Source organism: Perca flavescens, chromosome 12 (assembly GCF_004354835.1).
Source record: "Perca flavescens isolate YP-PL-M2 chromosome 12, PFLA_1.0, whole genome shotgun sequence".
NCBI lineage: Eukaryota > Metazoa > Chordata > Actinopteri > Perciformes > Percidae > Perca > Perca flavescens.
Window position 1 is genome coordinate 4,813,655 of NC_041342.1, and position 12,141 is coordinate 4,825,795.

General features: G+C 40.2%; 1 protein-coding gene across 1 annotated transcript in view; it reads left to right on the forward strand.

Moving 5' to 3' along the window:
- The first annotated feature begins 9,569 nt into the window (after positions 1–9,569).
- Positions 9,570–12,141, forward strand: part of ece2a (endothelin converting enzyme 2a) — an 88,365-nt gene continuing 85,793 nt past the window's right edge. Inside the window, exons 1-2 of the mRNA XM_028593517.1 lie at positions 9,570–9,853; positions 10,732–10,896. Coding sequence (XP_028449318.1) covers positions 10,737–10,896 — 160 coding nt within the window. The 5' untranslated portion in view covers positions 9,570–9,853; positions 10,732–10,736. The remainder of the gene's footprint in view (positions 9,854–10,731; positions 10,897–12,141) is intronic.

The following is a 12,141-nucleotide window of genomic DNA, read 5'->3' on the forward strand; positions in this document are numbered from 1 at the left end:
TACTTGTAAGTAAATGTACTTTGTTACAGTCCACCACTGCCTGTGAATACTCAATTCACATAATGTGCCTCTTGTAACGTTTGTATCACGTCGCGCAACATTGCCTTATAGTAACGTATCATGCTACGTTACATGAACGTAGCTACGTAACATCCATTACATTAGTGTGTGTTCTGCAGAGAAGAGAGAGAGAGTCAGGGATGTGATGGTTTGGCCTCTCGAATCATGCTAGACTGTACATTGTTTACAGTAACGTGAATTTTCAACCAACAAGCAGATGTAACGTTAGTGTTACACCCACATCTGTGGTCACTTTTGGGTTATTTGTTTTAATGTTTAACTAGCATGTACGTTTTAAAAGTAATTATTATGTTAATCATTTTGGGTTATGGGATACATTCACATTTTAATTTGTACTTGAGAGAAACACTGTGAGAGGAGTCCCATTTTATCTGGGTAGCAGTTAAGGCGGAACCTTTGTGTTTACGCTAGTTGCTGTTCCCTCAGAAGCAACTGCTTAAAGCATATAGGCTTGGGCCGGTGTAAACATGTTCAATCCGGTTTGATATCACGGACCGAACCGGTATACCAAAGTTTACCACTAGGTGTCGCGTTTGTCTCAGCCGCTTCCGAGTGAGACTAATGCAATGAGAAAGTTAGTAGTGACTCCAGACCACATGGTGGCGCCATGGTGGTAATGTGCCTCAAAGCCATGACTTTTTACTTGCAGTGAGGTTATAACCATAGACTGTATATTAACAGTCTATGGCTATAACAGAGACAATTTAGTATCTGTGGTTGTAACAGAGACGTTTTAGAGGATCTTTGGTTATAATAGGTCTATGGTTAGGTGTTTACACTTTGCCTAATTTTTTTGAAGATAGTTGAGGAAACTTTCGCAGCGGGTCAACACAGTACACAAGTTAGCTTGCCTATAACATGGCACGAAAGCGCATTTTGGATTTCTTCATAAATCAATCACAGGCTAAAAAGCCTAATAGACCTGAGTCAGAAAACCCAGCAACTGTAACCGAAAGAAGTAGCAGCACAACCTTTGCACCTGTGTGTTTTATACCCTTGTATTTTGTGGCTTAGTGTTCTGTACCATTGTCGTAGCTTTGTGCCTATATCCTGCGTTACACGTGTCTAGCTTTGCCCTGTCTTGGATTTTGGATTTCATTCTTGTTTTTGTTTTCACACTTGTGGAGCGTTGTGATGGATGCAGTGTGATGTGTGGTGGTTGACTTTGGCTGAAAATGTCACTCTCGAAAATTTGTCAGCAACTCAAAATATGTTCCCGCAGGCAGGGGCAATCATGATCCCGAAACTCAGTAGTATCAGCTTAAATAAAACCTCAAACAGAGAATGCAATTAGGTGAGAGAGTTTGGACTGAACTATAACATAGGGACGAAAAGAAGTGTGTAGTTTTACCAGTGCACAGCGATTCATAATGTATTTAATTGAATAACTTGAATTCTAAATAAGTCGCTGTAAAAGTTTATCTCTGCTGCAGGACTACGAGGAGAGCAGGGGACGTGCAAAGACATTTTGCACGTTTTTATTTAAAAAAATGTTTTAAACAAAAGGTTAAATATATTAACACAACTCTGACTTCCTTAACAATTTATTTTAATTCTCACATTCACGCAGATTTTTACAAAATAATCAGTTCACACAGAGACCATGGTCTTCTTCAAAACATTCTCACTCCCATCTCGTAATATACGGATGCTTGGTCAGGTGCCTTTGGCGTTGTTACTGATGCTAAAAGTCTGCTTTAGCTTCATATCTAAATGCTCTTTATCTAAACGCGCTTGGTCGAGACTATTGGCGTCCCTTTTGACGCAGTTAGGTTGAGGAAAAGGTCGTGGGTGGGCTTACGTTTCCATGACATACGGGACAAGAACGGGACGGTTGGGTTAAGGAAAAGAAGAATGGGACGGTTGGGTTTAGGAGTAGAAGAACAGGACGGTTGGGTTTAGGAAAAGAAGAACAGGACGGTTGGGTTTAGGAATAGAAGAACGGGACGGTTGAGTTTGGGAAAAGAAGAACGGGACAGTTGGGTTTAGGAAAAGAAGAACGGGAGGGTTGGGTTTAGGAAAAGAAGAACGGGACGGTTGGGTTTAGGAATAGAAGAACGGGACGGTTGGGTTTAGGAAAAGAAGAACGGGACAGTTGGGTTTAGGAGGGTTTAGGAATAGAAGAACGGGACGGTTGAGTTTGGGAGTAGAAGAACAGGACGGTTGGGTTTAGGAATAGAAGAACGGGACGGTTGAGTTTGGGAGTAGAAGAACAGGACGGTTGGGTTTAGGAGTAGAAGAACGGGACGGTTGAGTTTGGGAGTAGAAGAACAGGACGGTTAGGTTTAGGAGTAGAAGAACGGGACGGTTGAGTTTAGGAAAAGAAGAACGGGACGGTTGGGTTTAGGAAAAGAAGAACGGGACGGTTGGGTTTAGGAATAGAAGAACGGGACGGTTGGGTTTAGGAGTAGAAGAACGGGACGGTTGGGTTTAGGAGTAGAAGAACAGGACAGTTGGGTTTAGGAGGGTTTAGGAATAGAAGAACGGGACGGTTGAGTTTGGGAGTAGAAGAACAGGACGGTTGGGTTTAGGAATAGAAGAACGGGACGGTTGAGTTTGGGAGTAGAAGAACGGGACGGTTGAGTTTGGGAGTAGAAGAACAGGACGGTTGGGTTTAGGAGTAGAAGAACGGGACGGTTGAGTTTAGGAAAAGAAGAACGGGACGGTTGGGTTTAGGAAAAGAAGAACGGGACGGTTGGGTTTAGGAATAGAAGAACGGGACGGTTGGGTTTAGGAGTAGAAGAACGGGACGGTTGGGTTTAGGAAAAGAAGAACGGGACGGTTGGGTTTAGGAATAGAAGAACGGGACGGTTGGGTTTAGGAAAAGAAGAACGGGACGGTTGGGTTTAGGAAAAGAAGAACGGGACGGTTGGGTTTAGGAAAAGAAGAACGGGACGGTTGAGTTTGGGAGTAGAAGAACAGGACGGTTGGGTTTAGGAGTAGAAGAACGGGACGGTTGAGTTTAGGAAAAGAAGAACGGGACGGTTGGGTTTAGGAAAAGAAGAACGGGACGGTTGGGTTTAGGAATAGAAGAACGGGACGGTTGGGTTTAGGAGTAGAAGAACGGGACGGTTGAGTTTAGGAAAAGAAGAACGGGACGGTTGGGTTTAGGAAAAGAAGAACGGGACGGTTGGGTTTAGGAATAGAAGAACGGGACGGTTGGGTTTAGGAGTAGAAGAACGGGACGGTTGGGTTTAGGAAAAGAAGAACGGGACGGTTGGGTTTAGGAAAAGAAGAACGGGACAGTTGGGTTTAGGAAAAGAAGAACGGGACGGTTGGGTTTAGGAATAGAAGAACGGGACGGTTGGGTTTAGGAAAAGAAAAAGAAGAACGGGACGGTTGGGTTTAGGAAAATACGAAGTGACGGTTGGGTTTCCTGGGTGAAAGTCCTGTGTTGTTTGACCCATCCACCAACTGAAGGGCGCTTTTTACGTCATATCTGACGCTGACAGCCACTACCCAAACGTCTTATCGTATTTTATCCTATTCACCTGCAGTGCATTTCTCATATGTATGCAATAGATGATTGGCAGAAAAGATTTCTCCTGCCCGGTGTTTCATCTTATTTATGGAAGATTTAGGACTACAATTTGCCAATAGAAATAGAATGAACAGTCAGAGTGAAGCAGGGGCTACAGTTGTTCCCAGAGATACTTTATGTACAAAGTGTCTGAAATGCATCAAGGACTGGCTTCCGGTGGACTTCAAAAAAGAAACAATTCTACTTGTCAAACTAGCAGGACCTGTTGGAAGTACCGGAGTGGACACACCACAGGAAAAATGTGTGCTTTATTTCTTGTGGATTTTATTTTGTTATGTTGTGTTTATTCTGGCCCTAGAAAAAATAAATAAAAAATGTAGGTTATTCCACTTTATTGTATCAGTTTAGTTTACCTTCCACACTGGCGAATTTGTCTAACATTTATCTTCACATTTGGTCAATATTATGCATGTGCTCTTTTTCCTTGATCTAAATGGACTTAATACATTTTGGGTGAATCCTGGACTTGCTATCAGAGTCCTATGCAGCATGTGTTTCATTTGTAGATGATACTTGAGACATTTTTTTTTTCCCCAACGCTTTTTTGTCATCTCTATTACTGTGCAATAAATGGAGACATGTTTGAATTTTGTGTTACCAATGACCTATATAGTTGTAGTCACAACGGTAATGCTGTGTAACAACTATAATGACGTTTAGAATGACAACTATTTTGGTGTGTTTCTCTGTGATTTAAGGAAATCCCTTTATTTTTCTTGTAGTTCAGTTCATTTCGCAATCGTTGGGTATTCTCATCAAATTTGTCAGCACTGTGTTTTGTGGTCACCTGGGGGTAACTGAGCTTGCAGCTGTGGCGCACGCAATAGCGGTGAGGATACACATTTAGCAACAGCTTGCTTTCACCTTTTGCCAGTCTTTACTTGAATTAAAAACCTTGTGTACTGTGCTGTTTTGTGATTCACGTAGCTAGAACACAGTTGTGAAAGAAGTCCTGAGATCTTTTAATTAAATGAACAGTATGTAATTGGGTTTCCCAATCAAAACAAAAACAATGTAATTTAATAATTAAAATACTCAAGTAAAGCCCAAGTTATGGTTACTGCTGTTTTAGTAAGATTTAGAATAATGTTGACGTTTGTGTGTGTGTGTGTGTGTGTGTGTGTGTGTGTGTGTGTGTGTGTGTGTGTGTGTGTGTGTGTTTTGAATACAGGTTATCAGTGTGACTGGTGTTTCAATTGGAACTGGTTTGGCAACGGTCTGTGATACCCTCATATCTCAGGTATAATTTGGTTAGTACTTAGAGCATTCATTTCAAGAAAACGTTCTCTCACACTACACTGCTCCTCTGCTCCCTTCACTGGTTACCAGTTGCTGCCTGCATCTAGTAAAACACCAGGCCCAGCTTACATCCAGGACATGGTCAAACCCTACACCCCCGTCCGCCCACACTTTGCTCTGTATCAGCCAACCTGCTTGCTGCCCCCTCACGACGAGGGACAGCTAATCACTCAAGGAAATCCCGAATGGTATAAATAAATAAAACCTAAATGGTGGAACAAGCTCCCTGTTGACATCAAGACGGCCAAAAGCCTACACATCTTCCACCGCAGGTTAAAAACACATCTCTTCCGACTGCACCTTGCATGGAAAAAAATAAATAACGTGCACATGTCTGATCTGACCACGTCTGATTGATTGTCTGTGTTAATATATAGCTTACATATGACAAATAAAACTTGAATTTGAATTTTTTTTTTTCTTTAGACATATGGGAGTGGAAACTTAAAGTTTGTGGGAGTCATTCTCCAAAGAGGTGTTTTGATTCAACTGCTGACCTGCTTCCCCTGCTGGGCTATCCTCATTAACTTGGAGCACATACTACTTGCTGTCAAACAAAGCCCAGAGGTCGCACGGTCAGTATTTATACGCTTGCCAAATGCACAATATGTACATATCCCTAGCAGGTTGATATATAAATGTGTAAGCAGTTGTAAAAAACTGTAATATATATATATATATATATTACAGTTTTTTACAACTGCTTAACCACATTTTCAAAACTGTCTCCTTTTTTTAAAAACTCAATTCCCAAAACTGCACACTCAAAAAGCAAAATGCCTTATATCTCCTTTAAAATGAAACACTGCATTCAAAATGTCATCTAAAAAAAAACACATCTCAAAATGTAACATTTGCATCAGATTGCACACTTTTTTCATAATAGTACATTTTTGGATATACCATGGCATGTACACACTGATGTTCTAAATCTAAAGCTCGTTTGTCTTTCATAGGCTTCTGTCTTTATTAACATACAATGTTCTAGGGCCTCATTTATAAATCTGTGCGTAGATTCTATTCTGAAAGATTTTGTGCAAACAATATTCTGATTTATAACACCTTGCGGCGCACACCTGTAGGCACTCTTCTCGTTATAAATACAGACGTGCGTTACCTTATGCGGTCCTGCACGAACCTCACGCGCCTCCCAAGGTTGTCCCATATTTGTTCTAATAAAGGTCCATGTTAATCAATCAATTATATATTCCAGCCTTGAAAGGAGCCCTTGATCACCAATCACGAAACGGAAAAATGGGGAAAAAACACGATTCAGTGATTGTGAGATCGATGTGCTCCTAACAGAGGCAGAACATCGAAACAAAGTCCCGTTTGGAAGCCTTAACCCTTGTGTAGTGTTCATATTAATGTAATGTAACAGATTTAGCTCAATTGCCAATGGATACATACATCATTTATGGTTCATATTTGCCATTTACCCCTGAGAGATCACATTTTTGATCATATGATCATTTTCGTTTTTTGTGGGAAAACAAGGAAATTCAATTATAAAAAAGGTAAAAAACAGAAACAAGATTTTGGATCATTATTGGTGCTTATTTCTTAGAACTTAATCAAAACAGGTGAAAGTGCTTGAAAAGTAACAATTTGGTAACTTTGTGTGGGAATGGCAGGTGCAGAAAGACAACATTCCCACACACAGACACCTACAATCAGACACGACCACATTAAGACGCATAGACACACACACACACACACACACACACACATACACATCAAACAAAAAACGCATTTCACAGGTAAATAAATGTCCTGGTTGTAAAAGTAATCGTTTGCGGTCACAAAATAAACTGAAAGTAAGAATATAATATGACCCATACAAACAGAAAACGTCACCTGGTCTATTCTTTTCTTGCTTTTGCTTTTTTTGATCTTTTGTCCCTCAAGCACATAATCCCACGTGACACAATGTCTCATCTTTAGGCACGAGCAACACTCACAGTGCACAACAATACATTTCCCACATGGGAGACCTAAGAGAATATGAAAAACATTCTTTTGCTTTGTTCTACCTCCGGTTGAGGTATCTCAAGACTTTCCATGCCTTCCCACTAGCCTAACCCTTATACACACACACACCCTGTGGAGTCGTTTCTGCCCTCTATAGTCACAACGAGGAATTTACACTAATGTTCCTGTAACTGCAATTTAAAAAGTAACTGCAGTAAATTCAGTATAATAGTCAATGTCCCTGTAGAACAACAACACGTATTTCATTTTGAAATATGCACTTTAAACAGCTGTCCTAATTGTGTATGAGCCGGCAACGGTGAGGGCAGGAGTCCAGGTCACAGAAAAGAAAGAAGTTCTGGCAATGGAAAATGAGGGTAAATACATTAAATGCTCGCTTCACTTTTCCTTTTCATTGCATGCCCTCCAGGAACGAGCATACTGTGCAGAGTACACACAACTAACTCCTAACTAACCTCTCTGATCAGGAGATGCCCACATTTTCCGGAGAGAGTCCCAGATGGACATCGCTTCATCTGACGTCCTGAGCTGTGAGGAGACGGCCGACGCTGCAGTACCAGGGCCTCTGTCGGCCAGGCAGCTGGTGGTGCGTCGTGGCCTGACCGTGCTCTTCATGGAGCTCATCCTCGCAGCGGAGATACTCACCAGCAAAATGCTTCTCAAACACAAATGACCGACACTATACTGCTGGCTGTCTCACAACTGTGTGGTCTGGGTTGAGTGCTACATCACATAGTAATATACAGTGGTGGAATGTAACCAAATAGGCCTACATTTACTCAAGTGCTGTACTTAGTACAATTTTGACATAGCCTACTTGTATTTCACTTAAGTTTTTTTCCTTTCCTGCTACTTTCTGCTCTTAATCCAATACATTTGAGAGGCAGATATTTACCTTTGAATTTACTATATTTATTTGACACTTAGTAGTTACTATACTACTAATCTACCCAGTAGTATACAGAATATATAAAATTGGATCCACATAATACTTTGAAAGGAGCCATTATGTAGAATGAGAAATTTTACTTTTACTACTTTAATTACAATTTGCTACTAATACATTTTTTCCTTACATTTTACAGTAAATTAGGACTTTTGTAATTGAGTATTTTAGGCTAAGGTATTTCTACTTTTACTTAAGTTGAAGGTGCTGTAGGTAAGCCTTATAAAACTAACTTTCTGTCATATTTGCTGAAACTGACGCTATGTTCGAGAAGAACTACATGAAGCAGGTAATTTCTTTTTAAAGATTACTTTTTGGGGCTGTTCCCAAAAAAGTGGATAGACAGGAAAGGGGGAAATAAAGATAAGGGATGACACGCAGCAAAGGGTCACAGGTCGGATTCAAACCAAGACCGCTGCAAAAGACTCAGCCTACATGGGGCCAACGCTCTACTGAGTGAGCTAGAGACCCCATGAAGCAGGTAATTAAAAAGAAAATCTGGCTCCTCTGGCACCACCTACAGCCTGTAGTGTGATTTGCAAAAATCCACCGCTCCCTGTTCAGATGCACCAATCAAGGCCAGGTGGGGTGTCTAACTGCGTGTCAATCACTGCTCATGCACACTCATTCATTCTCCCTTGTGGGGGGAGGGGCTTAGGAGACCGTTTTGGGCTTAAGCAGAAAAGGGGGGAGGGACTGAGAAGTTGCCGATGTTCACATTTTTTGGCTAAATCCTGGATCTTCATAATCCTACCTACGGCACCTTTAACATCTGAGTACTTCATCCACCACTGGTAATATGTTAAAATTAAAAGTAGACTGTATCCAACTCTAGTTGTTTTTTCAGATCCCACAAAGTAATGTGCCGTTTCTTTGTGCTATATAATCACCACATTTCATTGTACAGCTCAATTTACTGCTGTAGATTTAAAGTACGTGGTCTGAGTTCAAACTGTGTCTAAACAAAAAGTTGATATATTAGTTTGTTACAATGTCTACATGTTTTGTAATTAATGGAACAAAACTGCAGGTGTGTTTTGTTCTCCATGCTATGCAAGCTTAATCACAGCTGCTGGGCAGCTGCTCTATGGTTTTAACCTTCTGACTGATGGACTGCTGGTATGATGTGTGTGGTATTTGTGTTGTGTTGCTGATTATGTGAACTGTACATGCAAACTGTGAGACTTTGTGAAATGTGAACTGTGTTGTGTTGTTAGGTATATAACGTATACATGCACTGGTGTTCTGCACAAATAAAGTCCCTAATGGATATATAAAGTTCAGTGAATTGAATAGAATTTTCTCTGAACGCTCAGCCCTAAATTATCATGCCTAATGCATTTTCTATCTAGCGGCATATGTAGTAATAGGCATAGAAGTTCAAAATGTGGTACACCATCTTATTCTTTGAAATGTATTGACTTGTTTTAAGAAGGAGAAAAGCCATGAGAAAGTGATTTTACAGCAATTTTATGTCACTGTAAAGGGAGAGGATGGGAATTGGAAGGGGTATGAGGAACAACTAGAGACACTGTGTGGCAAAATAGAGGGGTAATAGATGTTTTAATAATATAATATAATATCATATAACATAGGTATTTACTTTTATTTATTTATTGTATTTTATTTTATTATCACAGACTAAATGTAAAGTCGACCCTGTTCTACATACTCCGGTACGGTAGGTGGCGGTATACACCGAAAAGTTGGTATTGTGCTCCGCAAAAAATAAAGCGCAGAGAAGAAGAAGAAAAACACATCAACAAGGAAATACCGGCGTCTTATCAAAATTGATAATTTATTAAAGGACTTTGCAGTTTTTAGACTCACTTTGACTTCTCATTCATATTTATTGTGTTGTTGATGTAGATGCGTCTGCAGTAAATGGTACCCACGCGGTCTGGGACACTTTAGCTTTCATGCTGTAAAACTACAACACGTGGATTCAGTGCGTGTTTACTGATTACACAGCCATTGGCTTTAACGAGGAATTCGTAAGTAGCCAAAGCCCATTGTGTGTGTGTGTGTGTGTGTGTGTGTATGGCAAATTTGCCGCTCAAAAACTCATTTATTAAGTCATTTTGGGTTAGGGACGTCTGGGAGGGATTCTGACTTAGAGGCGTTCAGTCAGCCTAATCCCGCAGATGGTAGCTTTATGGTAGCTTACTCAGTTTTTGGAAAATAATAAACTAACCTGTCTCAAATGACAGGTTTCCAAAAACACTCAGTTTTTGGAAAATAATTTGGGACACTAAACTGCACTGATAAATTAACTCTCAATTTCTGTCAGCGCCTAAAAACAAGTGACCCTCAGTCACTTCAAGCTTTAAACAGCCAGGAGGTAAACTGGGAGGGGGAAAAAAGTCAATTCTAATGGAGCATATGATTACATGATGGTTCCTGGATCAAAGCTAGTGAACGTCTAGCCACAATCAAAGTAGGGCTGAACAATTTGGGGAAAAAATCTAATTGCCTAATTATCCTACCAGGTATTGTGATTTAGCTACATATTTCTTTTTTAGCTACATATTGCAACTTCTAACATCATTTTAAATAAACTAATACAAAATTAGGACATTTCTGTAAACAATGTGTGTTATGTAACATTCCAGAGTTATGATAAAACAGTAAATAAAATAATGAAAAGAGGAATCAAAAATGTTTGACCAAATGTCACACCAAAGATTCACTTTAAAAATTTCACATTCGATTAATCGCTTCACGATTAGCTAATCGCATTCCTATTAAATCGCGATTTCGATTTGAAAACGATTAATCGTTCAGCCCTAAATGAAAGCAGTTCAAAGTGTTCTTTTCTGAAATGGATACTATTTTGACGTTTTATTTTTCTTCTCACATTTACATGTCGCAGAGAGCATGGACTACCTGCCGGATGACAACTCCAGGTACAAAGACGTTGACTACTGGGATGAAAGATACAAGACAGAGCAGAGTTATGATTGGTTGGGCAGATTCTCCAAATTCCAGCACCTTCTGGAGAAGCACGTCCAGAAAGAAGACTCTATTCTGATACTTGGTTAGTAGTCTCATGTTATTCTGATTGCACAACAACAACAAAGATTACGCATCACTCGGTCAGAACATATTGGCAACGTTTGGGGGCTTTCTGGTAAATTAGGGGTCCCCTAGTTCGAGTCAAGCAGGGGACTCTTGTTGCAAGTCACTCTTAAGTAGAAGTGGGAAAATGTTCAGTTTGATACCTGAGTTTTGGTAAATTTATCAAAACATTCCTGTGACATGAAAATATGATTTTGTACAAAAAACATTTCTGTACAAGAGAAACCAGGTGCTTGAATAAAATACAGTCTACAATTAGCAGAACTATGATACAAATTAGGAACTATCTGTAAAAACGAAACTGGACTTGGCATTGAATGCAAACTTTTGGTACTTTTCGGTAGTCTGTACTATGGACACATTTCAGTGTATTCTCTCTGTTAAGGACGTTGAAGTTGAGTTCGCCATCATTTTTAAATGAGAAGCCACACTTTATTAAAGATTTGTTTTGGTATTTAGTAGACAGGAGAACTGTTAAAGAGATAGGAAAGGGGGAGAGAGAGACAGGGAATGACATGCAGCAAAGTGCTGTAGGTTGGAATCGCACCCGCGGCCACTGCGGAAAGAACTGAGCCTCGGTACACAGGGTGCACACTCAACCAGGTGAGCTACCGAGGCGTCCCATAAGCCGCACATTATTGCTCAAGAAACTGGAATCCCCTGGGCTTTGGAGTGGAATTTTGAAATGTGTCCACAAGATGTCACTGTTCCCTTAAAAATAAACCTAGTTCTCTTGCACTCACTACCTGCAAAACAGTTTTTTTATTTGAAATGGCCCTGCTGCTCCCTAAAACACGTAAACAGCTAGAGCGTAAACAGTTAGAGCATGAACGTGGTATTGTGGCCCCCGGACATAGAGCAGGCCTGTATGTGAATTGGAGCTGCTCAAAATAAGCGAAGCAAAAAGCTGGTGGAGGCATTGTCACTATAAACACATATATTCTTTAGTGGTTTCCTCTTGGTTTGATATTTATTTTAAGCCAGAGTAAGAATGCATCTGTTCATCATTTGTGTATTCATTTGTTATTTTCCTACTAATGTTGATAAAGAGTGCACAGCTATGGACCTGTGTATTACAGTGATTCTTAATTTGATTGTTTAAAAACAACAAACAAGCAATCTGTTCCCCGAGGTTGATGTAGTCACTTCTGATAGCATGCAGTAAGTTGCATCTTTGCAAAAGACCAATATTCGACGGTCAAAA